This window comes from Podarcis cretensis (genome assembly GCF_951804945.1).
Source record: "Podarcis cretensis genome assembly, chromosome: 10".
NCBI lineage: Eukaryota > Metazoa > Chordata > Lepidosauria > Squamata > Lacertidae > Podarcis > Podarcis cretensis.
Window position 1 is genome coordinate 20,577,276 of NC_137179.1, and position 22,497 is coordinate 20,599,772.

The 22,497-nt window shown below is 41.2% G+C and overlaps 1 protein-coding gene across 4 annotated transcripts; it reads left to right on the forward strand.

The window, feature by feature from the left end:
- The first annotated feature begins 299 nt into the window (after positions 1-299).
- Positions 300-21,825, forward strand: RESF1 (retroelement silencing factor 1). Of its 4 annotated transcripts, none has more exons than XM_079992137.1 (5): positions 1,097-1,466; positions 10,434-10,501; positions 11,672-16,991; positions 19,389-19,466; positions 20,239-21,825. In XM_079992137.1, exons 3-5 carry the CDS (start codon positions 11,702-11,704, stop codon positions 20,379-20,381), a joined length of 5,511 nt encoding a protein of 1,836 aa, XP_079848263.1. In that variant the 5' UTR covers positions 1,097-1,466; positions 10,434-10,501; positions 11,672-11,701; the 3' UTR covers positions 20,382-21,825. The 4 variants fall into 4 exon arrangements, 3 of the variants coding, with proteins under 3 accessions (XP_079848264.1, XP_079848265.1, XP_079848263.1); XR_013842780.1 differs by having other exon boundaries at positions 1,274-1,466; positions 19,389-19,602; positions 20,239-20,377; XM_079992138.1 differs by lacking the exons at positions 11,672-16,991; positions 19,389-19,466; positions 20,239-21,825 and adding an exon at positions 300-925 and having other exon boundaries at positions 1,274-1,466.
- The last annotated feature ends 672 nt before the right edge of the window (positions 21,826-22,497 follow it).

Sequence of the window (22,497 nt, forward strand, 5' to 3'; positions counted from 1 at the left end):
ATTACATATTAAAAACTTCCCTGAACAGGGCTGCCTTAAGATGTCTTCTGAATAATATGTAGGGTCAGTGTAACATTTGCTCCCAGCCTGTAATTCCCTTTTACAACTTTGAGAAACCTGTCTCCTGCTACTGCTATAAATCAGGGGGGGGGGGGCCCTGTTCAGGAGAGCAGGAAGATAAACAACTGCCAAAGTACTTAGCCAGCTGGTTTCCGCCTGGCATGAAACATACAAACATTTGCAAATATATCTTTAAGCTCATTTTAAAATACAGGCCTTGATCAGATGCCTCATAAGAACAGTTTCAGGTTAAGTACGAACCTCCAGAACGAATTAAGTACTTAACCGGAGGTACCACTGTATTCAATTATACCACGAGGTCATTTTTAGGTCTCACAACCGCAGGGAGCGGGGCAGTTACAGTTCCTCGCCTACAGAGGTCGGCGCCGACCCAAGAACCGCCTGCAAACTCCAGGAATCTTTTGCCTCCTCAGGGAAGGCGACTTGTTCCTGCCCCCCCCCCCGGCACCTTCGTGGGCGGGGCGAGGTGGATTTGGGGAGGGGAAAGCAGCGGCTGGTCGATCTTCCTCATTCAGAGCTGAGGTAAATGTGTCAGCGGCTTTTCAGAAAGGGAGAGACTAGAGAGCCGCTGCTCAGACTCTCCTCTTCTCTTCTCGGGACTCCCGACGCCGTTTTGCCCGGCGGCGAGGCTTATCCGCCTTCTAAAAGCTGGCACTTTGAGGAGTCTTTTTCTCTCCTATTGCTTCGAGAGCGAGGGGCGGAAAGCGCTTCTGGAGAGTCGCTTCGGCTGCTTCCCGGAGAGTTGTCGCCCGAGGCCCATTGGGGCGTCGCCTGCCTCTCTGTCTCTTCCTCTTTGGCCACGGCGGAGGATCGCTATCCCGCGGGCGGCGTAGAGACAAAACGGGTACGTGGCGGGGGAAGGCTTGGGAGGGAAAGGACGGGAGTGGGTTCAAAATGGCGAGCGGGAAGGGGGGGGGGAAATAAAAACGCCGCCCCAATTAACGCAGCTAATTGCAGAGGGGGTTGGCGGCTGCGGCGGCGCTGGATTATTTCCCAAGCCTCCCAGCGCAGCGGCGTCTGAGGCAAGAATTGGGCGCGCGCGCTGGTCGGGCCAAGGCGAGCGCTCTCTTGGCTTTCGGTATCCCCTCCGCGTTTCTCTCCCCACCCCTGTGATGTCAGGTAACACCGAATCCTAATGGCTTTCTCCCTTTCTCTTTTCCTGCTCCCCACTACGACCGCTTTCCTCGTGCAGCAGAGAGAGAGAGAGAGAGACTCGATTCCGGGCATCGCAAACCTGGCCGAGCAGGTGGCTGGCATCGCCGTCGCTGCTGCTTTGCGAGGCGTGAAAATCCGCTTCCCGCGAGGATCCCCAGGACCGCTGGCGCCCCGTGGAGGGAAACGATGTCGAAACGGCTCGACACTTGGCGAGGATAAATGGGCCCGCCGTAAGTGTCATTAGATGCATTTTTATAGTCCGTCGTCCCGTCCCGACGCGCCCCCACCCACCGCACCACCTACTTTTTCCATTTAAAGAGTCCATAAAGTGTGGAGGGAGGACTTGTTTCCTGCCTGGTCAGAGGTAAGTTGTTGATCTCTGAGGTGGGGGGGAGGGAGATTGTTTCATATTTTGTTATAGTGATGGGGGGGGGGGAGATAAGCACAGTTAGTTTCTCTCCGACCCTCCTTTTTAGGGTTCTGTAACTACTAGTGTGACTGCGCTGCTAGGGCTCTGATCTAATATCCCTTTTTCTCAGAGCCCCCGCATAAAAGAAACTCTGAAATTTCCCAGCTTGTGTTGAGTTGATAGTGCTGTTACTCTGGAGACTTGATTTTATTCCTCCCTCACAGATGTGACTGGGTGATCTTCACAAGGTATTATTTCCCAATGGTAAAATATTATCTGAATTCAAAGCAAAGTCCGTTACTACACTTTTTTTTGGTAAAAAGTTAAATATGTATTTTAAAAAATCAGGCCAGGACTGAATCTTGCTGTTTTTCAAAGATTATCTTTAGCTGACTTTCTCTGTACCAGAACAAATTCCCCTTGAGTAATTATTTCTATGTATATATGTATTCTGTTTTAAGAAGACATATTCTTAAAACAGTACAGTACTGGGAAATTCAGTGGATAAAAGTGAAAAATTCTGAATTGACTTTGAAATAAATATAATCTATTTTCTAGTTGTGTATCTTCAGCTCAGTCCTAGTCATGTTTGTTTGAAACATGTTTGTTTGTTTGTTTGTTTGTTTGTTTGTTTAAAAGGGACTGGCTCCCTGGTGTGTATAGAATTGGTATACTCAGCTGCTTGTTATAATTGTACCTTCATTTATAGGAATGCCAAAAAGCTATTTTTTGAGAACCTCTTCCATCTTCCCTGTTATAATTTATGAAGTGTCTCAACAGCTAGAAGCACTAAAATTATTTTTCAAAAGTTGCTTCAGCAAGTCAATGTTTCTTACTGACTGAAGAATATTAAATGTTTGCCACCTTGTTCCTATACAGGAACTGTCCTAGCAGTGTTGGAATGATCCTTGAAGGTTTGTTTGTAGTACCTAGGTTGACCATGTAAGTCATGGAATTATGCACTTAAGAGTGGTGCACAAAAGAGTAAAATATGATGCAGAGATGGAACTTAATTTAGTGTGGAAAATAACAGTTACATTAGAATTATCTGACTGATAATATTTGATATTAAATTTAATCTATTGTGAACTTTTAGGTTAAGTTGCTCCAATATGCCTAGATCAGGCATCCCCTACCTTTGGCCCTCCAGATGTTTTGGACTACAGTCACCATCATCCCTGACCACTGGTCCTGTTAGCTAGGGATCATGGGAGTTGTAGATGAAAACATCTGGAGGTTGGGGGTGCCTGGCCGCAGGTTGGGGGTGCCTGACCTAGATCAGATTCAGAAAAAGCAAGCGACATTTCAGAGTATAAAAAAATTAAAAATAATAAAAAATTACGAACTACCGTAAACTGCAGTATATACTCGAGTATAAGCCAACTTTTTTATGCTGAAAAGGCCTCCTTTGGCTTATACTCGAGCGAGGCGGGTGGCGGTGATGGAGGGACGAGCGGCCTGAAAGGAGCCCTTTCTCACCACTGGTCCCCCCGCAGCCTCCCGCCTCTTGCAAGGGCAGGCACAGGAGCTGCGGTTGTGAGAGGCACTGTGCTGTGCCTCTCCCAACTGCGGCTCCTGTGCCTGCTCTGCAGAGGTGGCGGTGGAGGGACGAGTGGCCTGAAAGCAGCCCTTTCGGGCTGCTCCTCCCTCCTTGGCCGCTGTCGGTGGCCAAGGAGGAACAAGCAGCCCTTTTGGGCTGCTTGTTCTTCCTCCGCCACTGCTGCTGCCACCACCAGGTTTGTGGTGCGGTGAACCGGCTTATACTCGAGTTAATAAGTTTTCCCAGTTTCTTGTGCTAAAATTAGTTGCCTCGGCTTATATTCAGGTTGGCTTATACTTGAGAATATACGGTATATTGAGTTATTGAGTATTATAGAAAGTACAATGGACAGTTTGTAGCCTTAATAGACTTTACCGATGGTAGGGTGAGCATTGCTCCCAGAACAGGGAGGAAGGAGTCAAATGACACCGAGGTTGATTCAGAGAAAGAGTTTATTCTGCTCTCCAGATAGCCGAAGGCACTTGCGTGGTCAATTCACAGCAAGTCCAAAGAAATGAGAAATTTCATGCAGTACAGTGGTGCCTCGCAAGATGAAATTTATCCGTTCCGTGATGCTCTTCGTATAGCGGTTTTTTCGTCTTGTGAAGCAAGCCCATTGACAGCTTAGTAGATTAGCGCTATTAGCGGTTTAGCGGCTTTTAGCGGATCAGCTGATAAGCGGCTTAGGAAAAGGCGGGAAAAAGGGGGGAAAGCCCGCAGGAACTCGCAAGACATTTTCGTCTTGCGAAGCAAGCCCATAGGGAAATTCGTTTTGCGAAGCGCCTCCAAAACAGAAAACCCTTTCGTCTAGCGGGTTTTCCGTCTTGCGAGGAGAGAGCTTTGTTTATACAGCTGGGTTCTTGGCTCAACTGCTCAAGTGAATGCATTTTAGCTAATGGAGAAGGAAAAATGGGATTTTGGGGCCTGTTTCAGACTGACTTCACAGTCAGATTTTACATTTGGGAAACCCATTCCTTCAAGTTAAGGAAAAGAAGGAAAATAAAACTATTGTTATTACTGGACTGTCTTATCCAGGGGTAGGCAACCTAAGACCCGTGGACTGGATGCAGCCCAATCGCCTTCTCAATCCGGCCTGCGGACGGTCCAGAAATCTGCATGTTTTTACATGAGTAGAATGTGCCCTTTTATTTAAAATACATCTCTGGGTTATTTGTGGGGCATAGGAATTCGTTCATTCCCCCCCCCCCAAATATAGTCCGGCTCACCACATGGACCAGCCCACGGCTGAAAAAGGTTGCTGACACCTGGTCTTATCTCTTCTATACCCAGCAAATCCTTGTGATCTTCAAGTTCCAAAGTTCTCCTAGGCCCATGGTGCTTTTAGTGTGGCTGAACCTGTATTGAGGAATACGATTTCTGTTGAGATATGACAGGAGTCCACTGTCCACACTTTCCAGAAACAATTGATTTTTTTGTTGTTGTGATAGGCTTTGCTACAAGTGTCCACTTGTTAAGTTTTTAGTCTTGTTTTTAAATGTATTCTTACTGTTGTTTTTAAATGTATTTGTTTTTGTGTGTTTAACTGTCCTTCTGATTGGTTAAGAGCCTAGTAAAACTACTTTAAAATTTGTTCTCTCTCCCCACCCTTCCCAAAATATTATTACAATGACTTTAATTCTGGTTTAATTTAGTTCTGATGTCTTGACTTCCACCCCATTCCTAATTGACTTCCCACCTTTCCCAGTTCCCTGGGTTTGTAAGCAAGTTTGTAGGAAATATAAAAGTTGTGGGGGATAAAGGACTGTTCTAATCAAGGCAGCCAGGAAAAAAACCACGTGGTGGTGGCAGTAGTGAAGACCACAGGAGCAGTGTTCAAAACTAACCAGGTGCTAGTCACTTTTTTGCGACTCAGGAACACCCGCTTGTGACCAAGTGGAGATTTTCAGTCGCAAAGTTTATAAAAACTAATCTGCCTCTGGTGGATTCTGAATATAAAGATTTTAAAGGGTCCTTGCCTGATTTGATACATGAAGATAATGCTTTTACATCTTGTGTGATAGACAGTGATCTCGCCTTTAGACAATATTTGGTTTAGCAGCAAAAAGAGCTGTGTTCTGACGCTGAAGAGTTAACTTTCTGTAAATAACCTAGTCAGTTAATGCGTCTTTCAGTAGAAATGTAAATCAAACTGATGAAGTTTGTGAATTGGTAGGATGTTTGTTTGTTTGTTTGTTTGTTTGTTTAGTCCTGGAAAACTAGTCCTGTGAAAACACGAGTCAGTTTCCTCTGGGATATTATTGGCTTAATGCCACAAGTTAAATCTGGTGTTGGCTAGATAGAGTGAAGAAACTCCAAAGCTTTTAAGGTGGAGCCTTACACTCCAGGATTTTGATTTTGATAACAGCTGCTTAAGTAATTTAATGTTTTATTCCTGTGTGATGTATGTTCCCTATTCTATAACTTGATGCTGATAGGTTCTAGATGAACAATGTGGATCATGAGGATTAGAGCTATTTTAATCTCTGTGTTTTATTTGGTATTATGATTTTATAACTTTATGCTGTTACTATTTCTGTGTAGAACTGGTTTTAGTATTGAGATATGGGCATGTTATAGTAAATATACTGTATTTGTGGTCTACTTAAGATGAAATTCTAGCATCTAGAAATCTTATCTAAGAAAAAAAGGGATATCATGAATTGATTGTTCAGCAGAGCAGCTGTTGTTAATTGAGCTGTGTTGAACATGAACACGTCACTCGGTTGGCTGGTTTGCCAGATTTCCCCCCACCCCCCAGTTGCTATGAGTATTTTGCTGGCTTGGCCTCCCTGAGGGAACACAAACTCCTGGGCCTGCTGTTTGACTCATTGGTATGCTATCTGTTTGGAGAATAAAGTCTGCAAAACAGTTTGTGCCATCTCCTGGTGATGACAATCAGATATACAGAAAATAAATTTGGGGAATGTCCATCACCCCTAGGACGCAATATTGGCTCTTTGTTGGGTGCTGTAGCATTTTGTGTGTGTAGGGAAACAGCGTTTCCCCTGCTGAAGCAATATATAGTTGTACTTCCAAAACAAAAAGTATTTTTTTGTTTGTTTGCAGCACCTTGCCATTTTACAGCTCTTTTAAAAAGCAACTAAATAAAGTTAAACTAAAGCCCTGACTAGTTTTCACTGCAAAGCAACACTAGGACTGTGCTATAAATTGATATATCGTTTGATACTGGGTTTTACATCAAATCGTGATAACTTGACATTGCAGTTTATCGCAAATGTGTGTGTGGTATACAAAAAGCACGATATTGGAAAAACAGGGAAGCCAACTTCCTTCTGTGTGTGCAGCTCTTGCCAACTCCACCTCAGTTGTTCCCTGCCTCCCACAACGGCAAGAAATCGCTGCAGCAGGCTGACTCAAGTATCTCCAAGCTCTCTGAAAAACGGATAGTGATTTATATTTGCATATCTTAAAGTGTTACACTGACTTTGCTTTTTTTCTTGTTTAGTACAGTGGTGCCTCGCAAGACGAAAAGAATCCGTTCCGCGAGTCTCTTCGTCTTGCGGTTTTTTCGTCTTGCGAAGCAAGCCCATTAGCGGCTTAGCGGATTAGTGCTATTAGCGGCTTAGCGGATCAGCTGATTAGCGGCTTAGCGGATCAGCTGATAAGCGGTTTAGCGCTTAGAAAAGGGGGGGGGAACCCGCAGGAACTCGCAAGACATTTTCGTCTTGCGAAGCAAGCCCATAGGAAATTTGTTTTGCGAAGTGCCTCCAAAACGGAAAACCCTTTAGTCTAGCGGGTTTTCCGTCTTGCGAGGCATTCGTCTTGCGGGGCACCACTGTAATGTAATTAATTTTTTAGGGGACATTCTCTTACCTTTTGATATCTATGCTACTGATTAATTTTAGAGAAATTGTGCTAATTTAAACATTATTGGTACAATAGCACTATAACAGTTGTAACAATATGTTATCTGTAAGTAAAAATTATCAGTTTTCCAGAGTTAGACCCATAAGTAGTAGCTGTTGCCAAGATGTTACCTTGTTCGCCTCTACATAGCTTCAGCCTTGTTTCAGATACTGTGATATATCGAAATCTCAATGTTTAGCTCGTGCAGTGTTGAACAACCAGATACTGCCCAGCCCTAATCAACACTGAAATATTAAGGTTGCAGTTATCAGTGGAAAGATAATTTAATGGAGAATGTAATGCAACAGTTTGTTTAATTATCTGTATTCTATGAAAATTTATAGCCAAATAACTAGAAAAAGGAAGCACAGCTTGCTTAGGTTGATACGCAGTGGCTTTCCTTCATTTGAAAGTAGCCAATGAGCGTGAGTGTTTAAAGAGCCAATCAGGTGTCATCTTGTTATGGCAATGATCCAATCAGGTCACAGTAGGATTCAGCTATCGATGTTATGTACTGGAGCTGAGAGGAGGATGTTTGTCAGCATGTTATATGATTGCTATCTAGTTGGTTGAGGTTTTTTCCCCTTTCATTTAGTGAGCTTGTAATAAATGCCCTCCCACCAGATGTCAAAGAAATAAACAAACAGCTGTCTGACTTTTAGAAGACACCTGAAGCAGCCCTTTTAGGGAAGTTTTTAATGTTTGGTCTCTTACTGTGTTTTTAATATTCTGTTGGAGGCCGCCCAGAGTGGCTGGGGAAAGCCAGCCAGATGGGCGGGGTATAAATAAAAAATAATATTATAAAATTAAAGAAATGGTGCAAAGAGGACTGGTCACCCAGAAAGCAATGTAAAATAGTACTATTAAGTGAACAAGGCTACAATTATGAAGAAATTAGAAGAAAAATTGGTGGAAACTAAACCAAAGGTGGCATTTCTAAATTTTGAAGAGGTATAAGGAGACTCGGACACGGGTGGAGCTGTGGGTTAAACCAGTGTTTTTCAACCTTTTTTGGGCAAAGGCACACTTGTTTCATGAAAAAAAATCACGAGGCACACCACCATTAGAAAATGTTAAAAAATTTAACTCTGTGCCTATATTGACTATATATAAAGTAATTCTCTTGAATAGGAATCAAATAAACACAAAGAAAGTATTTTATAATTACTTTATTATGAAATAGTAAGTAAACAGAAATACGAAAAATTATAAAATACTTTATTTTTAAATCTTTCGAATTTTTCAATTTTTCCCACGGCACACCAGACAACATCTCGCGGCACCCTAGTGTGCCGCGGAACAGTGGTTGAAAAACACTGGGTTAAACCACAGAGCCTAGGACTTGTTGATGAGAAGGTCGGCGGTTCGAATCCTGTGACGGGGTGAGCTCCTAGCAGCTCAAAAGCACGTCAAAGTGCAAGTAGATAAATAGGTACCGCTCTGGTGGGAAGGTAAACAGCGTTTCCGTGTGCTGCTCTGGTTCGCCAGAAGTGGCTTAGTCATGCTGGCCACATGACCTGGAAGCTATACGCCGGCTCCCTCGGCCAATAAAGTGAGATGAGCGCCTCAACCCCAGAGTCGGTCACGACTGGACCTAATGGTCAGGGGTCCTTTTACCTTTACCTAAGGAGACTGTTACTAGAAAATCAGACTGATAAAGGCAAGAAGAGGTGCACAACAGCAAGTGATGATAGAAGAATTAAGAGACTGCCTACGTGACAGAAGAAAATCATCTGGATGTATTCAAGATGACATGGCACAGTGTAATGTGAAGTTGACTGCAAGGACGATTCGGCGCAGACTGCAGGAATATGGTCTAAATTCCAAGGAAAAAGCCATTGATACCTCTGTTTGAAAAGATTAAACTGGGCTAAAACCCATGTTAATTGAACAGCGGAACAATGGGACAGTTACTTTGAGTGATGAGACCCAATTCTCCTTGCTTGGTAGTGATGGCATGAAATACGTGAGGGGAAGAATCAGGGAAGATTTACATCCTACTTGTACTACACCTAACATGAAACACCTAGTTAGTGTTATGATCTGGAGTTGTATGACAACAAAATGTGTGGGCAGAATTGCATCATTAATGGGAATGTAAATGCCCAAATATACATAGCCCAGTCCCTAACCCAATTAAAAATCTATGGAATGGATCCAACTAAAAAAATTGGTTATGTCAGAAGCTATGCAGCAATAAAACCAAATTAATAGAGACAATAATTCAATCTTGGTTTCACATTATTACAGCTGCAGAACTAAAAAAATTGGTTCATTCCATGGGAAGGTGTTGTTAGGTCGTAATTAAAGCTAAAGGTTACCCAACTAAGTATTAACTGACACTCTGAGAATCTTAGTATATATCGTTTTTTCTGTGTTTCACATTTCTTCTTTGACTGGTGTTGTAATAAATAATCCTTCATAAATGTTATTGCATTACATTCTTCATAAAATTATCTTTCTATTGATATAATTTTATAGTATTACCCAAAAAAAGTGGTGTTATGAACCGTCAAGCCTCTGAAATACTTTTTCCAAAGGGTTTCCACAATTTTGGCCACTAGTGTATATATAATAACCAGTAACTAATCAGCAGGTGGCGCTGTGGGTAAAAGCCTCAGCGCCTAGGACTTGCCGATCGAAAGGTTGGCGGTTCGAATCCCTGCGGCGGGGTGCGCTCCCGCTGCTCGGTCCCAGCGCCTGCCAACCTAGCAGTTTGAAAGCACCTCTGGGTGCAAGTAGATAAATAGGGACCGCTTACCAGCGGGAAGGTAAACGGCGTTTCCGTGTGCGGCTCTGGCTGGCCAGAGCAGCGATGTCACGCTGGCCACGTGACCCGGAAGTGTCTCCGGACAGTGCTAGCCCCTGGCCTCTTAAGTGAGATGGGCGCACAACCCTAGAGTCTGTCAAGACTGGCCCGTACGGGCAGGGGTACCTTTACCTTTACCTTAATCAGCAACCAATCTTATAAGTCATTTAAAAAAAATATTTTCTCCTCAGTTTCTTAGCACAATTAAATAGATATCCTTTCAGTTTTGTAGAGATTTTAATTATTTTATTGTCTCATGTTGTACTAGAGCTAATGTTTGCTGCTAGAGCAAAAGTGGCTCACTTTACATTTCCTTATTTTGGGCACTGTGACCTAAGCTCATTTTAAACCTTTGTTTTCTCCCCCCACCCCTGTCCCTTAAGATATTTTTGTGCATCTTTTTGTGAAGGATACTTGTGTATTGATGGATGTTATGCTTTTAAGTGGCAGATCAATCTTAACCAAAATTTGTCACTTCTCTTTGAATATCGTCTGTATTATCTTTCTGTGTAGCAATTCCATATGTATTGAAAAAGTATGGGAACCATGCATTATTTTTGTTTGTTTTTCAGAAACCTTATGAGAATACTGATACTACTGAAGATTAAATAAACTTGGATAAATTCAGAAATAACCAGTCGTAAGTATTGATTTATTAATTCAGTTGCTGTTGGTGGTAAGCTTGGGCAATGTATCAACACATCTACCAGGACCAGTTTGAGGGCCAGAGTACGATGGCACCTTCACCTGGGGGTGGAGGGACTTGGGAGCAGCGCTGATTTCACTTGCGGCATACCATTAGGTGAAGCTGCTATTGTTCTCTGGCCCTCAAACTGCAGAGGAAGGAACAAGCTGCATCAGCAAGGCCTGGGGCCGATGCAGCTTGTTCCTCCCTTGGCTGCCCACACCTCAGTGGAGTAGTTTAACAAAGCCCTGCCACTGGCTCAAGCGGTGGTAGGGGGCTTTAAATTGTTCTACGCTGCTCTACACTGAGGGGTGCGCGGCCGCCTGCGCCTCAGCAGAGCACTTTAATGAAGCTCTACCTCCGGCTCACTAACTCAGCTAGCAGTGGGAGGCTCCTCCCCAGCTGAGCGGAGTGGTTCAACAAAGCCCGCACACTCCTCTTACTTGTATGTGAGACTGAGAGACACCAGGGCTTGCTCACCATTTAGGGCTGGTCAGTGTATCTTGATTGCTTCTTCCTTCCCTGAGGTGGGAAGAAGCAGCTGAGATAAATCCTATGCATTGTGATACATTAGCATGTTGCGGCATTTAACTGCTAATATGTTGAAAACCAGGTATTGCCCAGCCCTAGTTGAATAGTCACACCCGTTACCTCTTGCCTAGTTAACCTGATCTTGACTGAGACCATGGTGTATGGGGGGAGGATTTTAACCCCTGGCCCTGCTGCATTCCCAACTGGAATTGCCCCCAAGCCAGCTGTTTACAGAACAGCCAGTTCCACACATTAAAGGCATGATAGTGCTGTGCTGTTGTCTTGTTGTCCCTAGCTTTGCATTATCTCCTTGCATTGAATTATTATTATTGGCAGCCTGTTCCTGTGCTGGTTTATTTGGAAGTAAATTTGTTACTTGCTCCCACATACATGTGCATAGGATTGCTATATGTCTGAGAATTCACAAAACTACCTTTATGTATTTCCTCCCTGAACTTACAGTCAACCTTTTTTATTGGTGTGTTGTCAGCCCAACCCACAGGGAATTATTCTGCAGTTCCTACTTTTTAAATATTACTGCATACATGAAAGTATATTTGTTTAAAATCTTTTATTTTCTCCCTCACTTGTCAGATTCCTGAAAAGAAAAGAACTATCAGCACAATGGATTGGAGCACAAGATCTACCCTGACCTCCAACTTTCAGACAAACAATGCTCAAATTCAGGAACAACATCAGTCACAACAATTTACTGCAGCAGATTTTCAAGCAAATGCATCTGTTCAAAATTCTGGAACTTACTCTGGAAATGATCAAACCATAAAAATACTCTCTAATAGAATGAATACCCTTGCAAATAACTTGCCTTTTCAAAATTCTGGAGTCTACAATACTTTACGTCCTATTCTGCCTAAAACATCTGTACATAATGACGTTCAGCCAGCCCACCTTGTTCTTACGCTACATCCCAATTCACTTGGACAGGTTTCCTCTGAGAATGTCCAGATGGCTGCTGGCATGACTCAGAATTCGAGTTTGACAAAGAATGTGCATATTTCCTCCCCTGTAGTCGTACAAGGTAGTACTGAAAATCCTATGCAAAATATACCTCAGAAAACAGTTAATCTGCCTATTGCCTTGGATAGCTACAATAATCGACCATTACAGAATCATTCTACTTCTATGACTACTTCAGTATATTGGCAAAAGAGCAAAAGTAATACATGTTCAAAAGGACTGCCAACGCCGATAAACTACTATCATGTTAATGGACCTGCTACCTCCCAAATAGATACTACAGTGCCTTTTAACCAGGCATCAAGTCAGTACTCAAATTCTCAGCAGAACCTTTCATGCCTTGTTTTCCCTTTACAGCAAAATACTCAAAACCAAATCAATGGCCCAAGTTCAAGCCTGAAAGCAGTTTTGCATTCACAATACTATGCCCCTAATACTGTAAGTCCTATACAGTATGGAGTACCAGCTCATCATAATTCTAAGAATGCAGCACAGACCTTCCCTCAAGATCGAAATCCACCACTATACCCAGTTCCTCCTGCACAAAGAAACCATGGACAGTTTGTACTTCGACAGGCAGTTGCAAATATATCCCATGAAAATGTACAGAACTACCACAGTCCTAGGTTGGATCAAAGTAGTAATCTGTATTCAACTCAGTTTAGTGAAAAACATCAATCTGTATCATTCACCCAAGAAACTAATGCAGTAAGCAACACTCCATATAGTGCAAGTGGATATAGGACTTCAAATCAGCTTCCTAATGAACTGGCCAAGTCATCAGTTGAAGTTGGAGCAAGCCTTTGTAACAGTGTGCGAGTTGTTGGAACAGTTCCTTCTGATGTCACTTTAACACCACAAACGGGTAGGACTTTGGAACAAGAAAAGAATCTAGCTAATGGCTCAAGACATTTTCCTGAGAACTTGAAGGATAAAATAACAAAAGAGAGACTAGCACTGGATGGAAAAAAACTGCATGAATTGAAGAAGGCAGTGTCAAAAATAGATAAGGACTATAAAATGAGATGTAAAATGTACCTATCTTCAGTACAGAATGGTCAGGCTGCTGACACTTCCGTTCACAATCAAAATGCTGTTCAGAGTCAAAATGCTGCCACCTCACTTGCTTCTTACAATACCAGTCTCAATCTGTCTTTGCCACTGCCCAAGGATTCCAATCAAACAATTCAGCCTCTTCCACATGATACCACTCAATCATTTCCTCCTATGTCCTACAGTTCTGGTGAAGTCAAATATGCTCCTTTATCAGTGAAAACCAATAATCACTTAGAGCCAATTCTAAGGCATATGCTTAAAGGTACTACTGATGAAAATATGTTATTTAACGATTTTGCTGACAAAGGAGGGTCCCATCATTTGGCCATCAAAGATCATTCATCTAGTGCTCCTATGCTTTCTAGCAGTGATGTATCTGAAACTCGTGTGAATAATATTGATGATGTTTCTAAACTGAGGTCAAACATTACAATGGATTCTACCCAAGTGCCTTTGACATGCACAAAAAATGGTCCTGGTTATGAACTGACTACAAGATCTGCCATCAATCAATTGGGGAGTTGGTTTAAGAGTAAAATGGAAATCCCTGACCAGTATTTTACTGACAATGTTCCGAGTTCAAATCAGAACCCACCTGCCTCAAATGGATCTTCCTTTTCCAAAAATGAAGAAAGAGAGTGCACTGAGCAGAGTAACACTTGTCTGCAAAAAATTGAAAGAAAAACTGTAGCTGGGAGCAATGAAAATATTTGTGATACATTTAATTCAGCTTCTCTTCAGAAAGAAGCAGGCGTAATGCAGAAGTCCTCAGTTACTGGAAATCCTTCTGTAATGACAGGTGTTAGTTGGGAGGTAGTAAAAAAAGGTCTGTCTTTATGGACCAAAAATTTGGCAGGAACTTTGAAACACTTATATAAAAATAAAGATTCAACTGTATCTTTGTCCTTATCAGAAGTTGGAGTAGATGGGGAAAAAACACAGCAGATTTTGGAAAATCTTCCCAGTTCATTAACTCAGAAAGACCAAACTAAAGTTACAGTTGGATCAAATGAAACAACTAATTCTTCTGCACCTTCCTCTCTTGGAAAAAACCTTGATGCCGTAAATTCCAATTTACTGAAGGGTTCTGAACTCCAAGTTGCCATTGTTACTCCATTGATAATGTCAAAAGAGAGTATTCAACATGAAGTGCAGAAAAAAACTCATTCATCTCTGTTGGAAGAAATGTATCCAATTATTGAAGAAAACAGTGTATGTAGTTTACAAGAGCTTAGTTCCATAGTCCCAGCTGCTGATGAAGGGACAGGAGAAACTCTTCGTTCATCTTCAAACACAGGTATTACTGTTAAGAAAGAAGATATAGATATGCATGAAAAAACCACCAAATCCAGTGAAGAAAACTTGATAGTGAAAGCTGAAATGAACAAGGATTGCTTAATTCATCAAGTTCCTCAGAAAGATGTAAAATCTTTCAAAAGTAGTTCAGATTTGCAAGAACCAGGAGATGCTGTTGAAGTTGTGCTGAATGATACTGTGTTCGAGATATCCAGTGTGTGTACTCTTGTACAAGGTGATGAGTTTTACAATTCACAAATAGCTTGTATTTTTGATAGTAGCCCTTTGAAGTCTAGTAAGAAAAATGACACCTCAGAAGAATATATGCCGTATTTGCATCATAGTGAGCAGCATTCTGGCCTTTTGAAAAGAGAATCGGAAATTATCACGAGTGCCTCAGAAGGAGATACCTTTTTGCCATCCCAAGACTGCTTATCAGATGCCACTACAGAAAAGCTGTTAGACGAATTGTCGAATTTAGAGATTCCTCAAAGTGGGAAAGCTTCAAATGAGGGGAATGTCATTGATTCTGAGGAAGCAAAAAGCAGTTCCCTGCCCCAAAGTACTCCTCTTTCAGGAGAGAAACTTAAGCAGGATACACTCTATGATTGTATTCATAGTGCAGACTTCAGCAGTGATAATGAGGTGTTACCTGTAAATAAGGGAAACATATTCAGCAGTAGTGCTGCAGATGGAACGAATGCTACTGCAAAAGAGGATGACACAAAAAATGCTCTATGTGAAGAAAATCAACCAGATTCTGGAATCGACACTGAAGCTCCTAAAAGAGTACTAAACGATCAGCTGACTGAACTCCTGAAAGAATTTCCTTATGGAATCAGTTTTCCAAAAGCTTTAAAAACCCCAGAGAAGAACGATTTTGTGACTAAACTAAGTGAGAAAGAAGATGAAGAAAAGCCTCAAAGTTCTGTGGAAACTCCCTCACAAATACAAATAACAATATTAACTTCTGAACAGATGAAAGAAATGTTTCCTGAACAGAGTCAATCTTCCTCTAACATACCAAAAAACTGTGGTGACCAGTTTTCAACAGAATTTAAAGATGACTTGATGGAAGAGAATAAAAGGCATAGTCAAACTGATCAAGCTGTACCTTATGACAGCCGAAATATCTCAGCAGAAACAACAGCTGCAAAACCCAGTAAGCATAAATATTGCTGCCTCCAGGGTTGGCTAGCTTCAACAATGGGAGTGGAGCCGTGTAAATGCATACTGCCTGAAAAAGTTGCCTCAAAGCAGAAGGTGGATATTTGTCCACAGTCTAAAACTATATCTAAAGTCAAATCAGAAGCTGATGCAAAAACTGGTCTTCAAGAAAATGAATCTAAAATAGATCCTGAAATTGTTCCACTTTCATCTCTAGAAAAACCAGTCTCTCAAGAATTTAATATACCTGTCAAGCAGGAAATGGAAGAATTGCCACTCCATACATCTTCTCCTACTTTGACGACTGAAACAATTGAAATTAAAATACAGAACCACACACGTGAAAGAAATAATGTCTCTGCAGATAAAACACAGTGTCATTCAAGCACAAAAGATTTAAAAGTGGTTGCTGCTAGAACTCTCTCTAAGATTGAAACCTCGATTAAACAGAGAACATCAAAAGAAAAACTTGTTGTAAGATCAAAGACAGATCATCGAAGGAGAATAGAAATAAAGCGCAACACATACCAAGAAAGATACAAAATTAAACGGGACTCCAATGAAACACGCATTATTAAGGGACCAACTTTGAGTAAGGGTTTGAAGAGAAAAATGGCAATAGGAAAAAAGCATAAGGCTTTGGTAAACCAGCATAATGATGCCATAAAGTCCCCAAATATAAACAGTATTAAAATTAAGAGCCCTCAACATAAATCTACCATGCTTTCACCAGAACATTTAAATGTAAGGAAGAAATTAGATTTTGAGAAAAACTATGGATACAAAAAAAAATTGGGGCACACAAGGGTAAACAATGAACCAAGTAGGAATGAGCATATTGAACACAATGAAGAAAGTATTCAAAGGAAAAGTCTGAAGCTAAATTTGGAAAAATTTGCATATTCGAAAGAGAAGAAAAATGTAGGCAATTACAGAAGTCATTTAGATGCATCACCAAAACACATAAGCCATGCTTCCAATATACTTAAAACTCCCTTCTCAGTTAAAGAGGCTGTGCTAGATACTCGTAATAGAGACAAGCGACTTGAGAGATCTCTTTCTGATAAAAAAACATGTTTCAGTAGAAGAACTGGTATACTGTCAATTTCTCTACAAAGAGAACAAAAGAAAAAATATTTGAACCAAGTTGCATTCAAAAGGATTGCACAGAAAACCATTTGTTTGACAAACTTAGATTCACATTCCAAACCAGTATGGCATGTGAAATCCAGTAGTGTTTCATCATTGTGTGAGGATCAAAAGAACAGCAGTGCATCCTCTCAGCAGCCAGAAGTGGAGAAACCGAAAATGCTTGAGTTCAAAATGTGCCCAGAGATATTGTTTGGAAAATCAGTCTCAGAAGAACAACTTTTAGATGGAAAGAATCTTCCTGAAAAAGACAAAACCCCTATCGCAGGTACAGTATGCTATGATCAAGCCAACCTATAATAAACTCCTGTTAAATAGGAAGTTGTAAATGCAGACTGGTATTAGTTATAGTATTTCCCCTGCTTAAGTTTATATTTTACAATGTGTTTTGTGTGTGTGTGTTGGTGTCAAGGAGCTGTCAGTCGAGCACAGCTCATCCACAAGGCAGGAAAGAACTTGAGACACAAAATGCTTTTAACTTTTATTAACAGAAAGTAACAGCATAGCAGAGTTCCTCACTAGCTTCACAAAGACTGTCTTAGCAGTTACCAGTGAAGTAATCTTAGAGGTACTTAGCTAACTTAGATTATTAAAATGCATATACGTAACAGTGGTGAGCTTGAGTACATTTCTTTTTAGGGTTAACATGAATGATATGATTAATTAACATTTAAGCATCCAGAAATCTGCTAAAGGACAAGAAACTACGAGAAGGAAGCAGCTGGAGGGAATGAATCATGGTTTATGTTGTCTCTATACTAATGCACAGAGTATGGGATTCAAGCAAGATGAATTTGAGCTCATAATACAGGATGGCAAATATGACCTGGTGGGCATTGCTGAAACCTGGTGGGATGAGACTCATGATTGGAATGTAGGAATTGGGGGGTATAGCCTGCTCAAAATGAATAGAACAAAAGGAAGGGAGGAGGAGTAGAATTATATGTAAAGGATGTGTTCACTGGTGAAGAGATCCAGCATCTGAAGCATAGAAGACAGAGAAACAACAGTGACCTTACTGTGGATGTCTGCTATAGACTGCTAAGCTAGACTGAATAGTTGGATTGTGCCTTCCTAGAGCAAGTAGTAGGTAGTCTGCATGGAGAAGATGGAACACCTGGCTTTCCAATACCACATGTGAAAAGGATCTAGGGGGCTTTTTAAAGATCTGCCTTAGGTTTTTCATCTAAAGCTTTTTATTGGCTTCTAACATTGGGAGAAACCTATTGTGTGTGGATGGTGCCATTCTGGTTACATAGAATAAATAAAAATGGAAGGAGGAGGGGAAATAAAGAAAGAACATCCCATTCTTCATCTGCTAGCTATATAGATAATTATTCAACACATCCACTCCAAGGTAACACTGAACAATCCACCTTCTATAGACCAATATTCTCTTCAGTACTCACACCCAGATGTCATATGTTCATTTTTTTTATTCAAAAAGTCTATAAGAAATTTCCAATCTTTAGTAAATGTTAACACTGATTTTTCTCTGATTAAACACTCGATTCACCATCTCATCTAAGTCCAGTAATTTCAACATGCCGTATTTTTCGCTCTATAGGACGCACTTTTCCCCCTCCAAAAATTAAGGGAAATGTGTGTGCGTCCTATGGAGCGAATACAGGCTCCTTGGCTTCAGTGATATCAACGCGTAGCCTCCAAAGCGCAGAGGGAGCGCTCCCTCCACGCTATGGAGGCTATGCGTTGCTTTCGCTGAAGCCTGGAGAGCGAGAGGGGTCGGTGAGCACCGACCCCTCTTGCTCTCCAGGCTTCAGGTATAGCCGCCTGAAGCCTTTGGAGCGCAGCGGGAACTCATGCTGTGCTCCAAAGGCTTCGCAACCTTACTGCCGCTCCCGTACCTGTTCTGGGGGCTGGGGTCGGGGGAAGCTCGGGCTTCCCCAGCTCCGGGAGCGGAGGCAGGTTGCGTGCAACCTTGCCGCTGCTCCTGGACCTGTTCTGGGGTCGGGGAAAGCTCGGGCTTCCACCGCCGCAGCCCCGCAGCTAAAAACAAAGCCAAGACAGCCAGCAGGATGGATCCCGCTCGCTGTCTTGGCTTCTTTGCTCTTTGGGCCTGGGGGAGGGATAAGATTTTTTTTTCTTGATTCCTCCCCCCCAAAAAAAAGCTAGGTGCGCCTTACGGTCCGGTACACCTGATGGAGCGAAAAATACGGTACATTGGAAGAGTTTTGGTTTCAGTTGAAAATTGACCTTCAAAACCCTCAGTATCAGTTTATGTACTTGCATGTAATATTTTAAAACTTTTTTACACATCATTCAAGCATGATAAAATGTCACTTCATTTTCTTGAACATTCTGAAAACCCCGCTGAAACAGAACAAAGTTTCATGTAGCTCAGGCTTTTAGGTGCAACAGCCTCCAGGTAAATTCCCTTGAGTATTTACAAGGCGGGCATTTTTTGCAGTGTGTTTCACCAATGCTTGGCTCTAGAGGGTTTCCAAGTAAAGGAAATTAATAGTTGAGAAATAGCCTGAGAGAAAACAACTTTGTATATTTTGTGATCTATGAATACATGGGTTGCTTCAGATCATTGTACTACATCGACCGTGGGGTGATTGTGGTTGTCCCTGACCCAAGTATATTAGCCTGAATTTCACAGACAACTGACTCTTTACTCATAACTTGCAATTATCACTTGCAGCTGTCAAAAGTAAAAGAGAAGACTGGTTAAATTACAACCCTGTTAAGAGAAGAAAAACTGAAGAATATGAAACTCAAGGTAACTTCTAAAATCCATATAAGGATAATGCCAAAATTAGGGCCAACCAGAATATCGCAAAATAGTGTAGAAGTTCTGCAGAATTCCTCATCAGAAAATTTGTAAATGAAATAAATGGGAGGCAGCAAAAAGTAAGGTAACTTTTTGATTTTCTGTTCTAAATCAATAAACTTGATTTTGTGAGGTTGAATGCTAGCTTGAAACTGACTTGGCACTTAGTGAGGCACTTGATGGAGGGAGGACCCTTCGTTCTCAGAAGAGTAGTTGGTGTCAAAAGCTTTCCTAAGTCCAGCCAACTCTCCGCATTAATATTGTCCAAGGTGGTCTAGTTATGGACAACATATATGTCTATTGCAGAGAACAGATGTAACTACCGATTTAGGTATACCACTCTGCCCTGGCAGCTCCAAGATAGTGGTGGAACTAGCCACAGCACAGGACACCGTGCCATACCTATATTGCCTCAATAACATGCCTGTTAAGGTTGTGACTTGTCTAGTATTTTGAAGCTTGAGTGAACTTGGAAAGCCTTAACACAGCATAGCGTGTTAAACCAAACTTATTTGCTAGCTGAATATCATGGTTGAATAGTAATGATGCACTTCTATACTTGCCTACTCAAAAGTAAGTTTTAGCAGATTCAATTGGACTTACTCCCAGTATTGTTTTTTATATATAGCTTTGGAGTTTTGGCAGGAAAAGCTGAATTTCGCAAGTCTGTCTCTATAAATCCTCCAAATTAACAGTGCAATTGTTTGTCACTATTCTGCAGTTAATGATGGCATTCCTCTTGATACTGCAATAAAATTATTGGATGGAATGCCTGTGAAGGATTCTAAAGCTACATTTCAGACCTACAAGAAAATGCATCTGGAAAAAAGAAGCCGAAGCCTAGATAGCACTCCCTTAAACTAAATGTCATAAATGTGAGTAATATCATGGACATGTCTTGTTTATGGTGCATGTATTTGATGGAATTGGGCCATAAAGTAAAAGTGACTGACAGGGGTGGGCACTGTAAAAATGATTATTGCACACACTGGGATGTTTTGTGTTCAAGAAAAGATTCAAAAATTGTTTACCGATATAATTTTAACAATTGAATGTATCACATTTTGCAATTAATAAATTCCCCTGACTGTTTAATTCCATCATTTTGTCTAAGAAATGAGGATGATAGCACTGTAATTACAGAAAGAAGCCAGTGGATTTTATCCTTCTTTTTAAAAAGACATGTAATGAAAATATAGTTTATTGGTTTATCGGTTTCCTATAAAAACTAAGAAAACAATAACAATATTTTCAACTCACCCCCCTCTCTGAAGAGCAGAGATAGTGTTAAAGAATAATACATTAGAATCAAGACCTAATGAGAATAGACCAAAGTGTCATTCCACAGTGTCCCATGAGCAGTTGATGGACAGAAGCAATGTTCAATAGATTCTGCGTAATCAATAAAATTGTAACATGCCATATAAATACTTGTTTCTTTTTCCAGTTTGATGGTCCTCATTGTGATGTTGTTAACTTATTTTGTTATATTGTTGTAACTGTCCTGTATCTGTAACAATCGTAGCATTTTTAAGAGAGAGCAATTTTGTTTTGTCTGAACTTTGGAGAGATAGTTAAAAACATGAACAAAAGCAGATAAGCCTTGGGTATGCACCAGGGAGCACTGGAAACTGTGTGCTGCTATCCAGTTTTGCTGAACTTTACAAACTTTTCAGAAATTATTTATAATTTTCTGTTATTTGAGGCTTGTTGATTTTCTGATGTGTTTTTTTAAAAGGAAAAGTTGCAAATACCTCTGTTGAATATCTTCACTTCGATTGAAATGTAATTGTATTTGAAAATATCAGGATTCACTAGCCAGTTATTTAAACAAATCCTCTGTAAGCTATATTAGCTAAGGGTTGTACTTAACTGTATTACTCAGCTGACTTTAAGGCTTCTTTCAGCCGAAGGGAAACAAAAATGATTTCCCCCTCCTCCAGCAGCTCTTATGCCCCACTGAATCTACTCTAGAAGATCCCCAACCATCTGGAGCAAAATTCAGGGTGGGTGCTTCAGGGGGTAGAGCACCCACTCTGAAATTGTTTCCTTCCCCGTTCCACTGCTAAAAGCCTTATTGTCAGTTGAACAACACTCTGGGATACAGCCAAGTATGTTTCCAAATATATGCCCTAGAAACTATTCTGATGTTGAATATTCATTTTTAAGTGCCTTTTGTATTATTTGGTATACTTGATGATACTTTATAACATTGTCATTTATTGATTGTGGTTTTTTATATAAAAAAGTTACATAAACTCAGTGCTACTGTTTCTTAATGCAATTAAAAGTACACTTATTTTGGCAATGGTTGTTTTTTGTGTATTTGAAAGAATACTTGCTTGAATTTTAATCTGAGTGGTTGAAGTAATCTTTCCAAACATACAACAATATCCCTAGGTACGTCCAAGGCCCTTGTTTGGGGTCCACCTATTCTGTGAGCTCGTATAATGTCAATGGAGGTGAGTGGGTGGGGCGTCTAGATTCAAACTGCCGAAGCAATTTAAAACAAAAGCACTCATGTACGACTGTCATCGAGCACTTCATGTACTGTTTGCGTTACATCAGCTATGTGATCAGATAACATCTCAATTTTAGCTTCATGTAGCTGCAGAGCAGCATTTCAGCCACTTGCTAGAGCCTGACTTACATTCCTTTCCCACAGGGGCCTTTTATAGTTTTACATCCCCATTTGCCTAGAAGTACCAGACTGTTGCAGATATTAATATTGTGCAGTTTGAAGCAACTGGACGCATAAAAAAAGAACTCCTTTTGGAATAAATCATTGTCTAGACCCATAAAAGTATTATGGCAGAAATCTTTAATAAAAGAAAATAGAATAGATCAAATGATATGTCCAGACCATTGGTCAGCAAACATTTTTGGGAGGGGGCCGGTTGACCATCCCCAGACCCAGTGGCAGGTGCACATGCAGCGGAGGGGGCTTCTCTCTCTCCCCCTCTCTCCTTCAGCCCCTCCC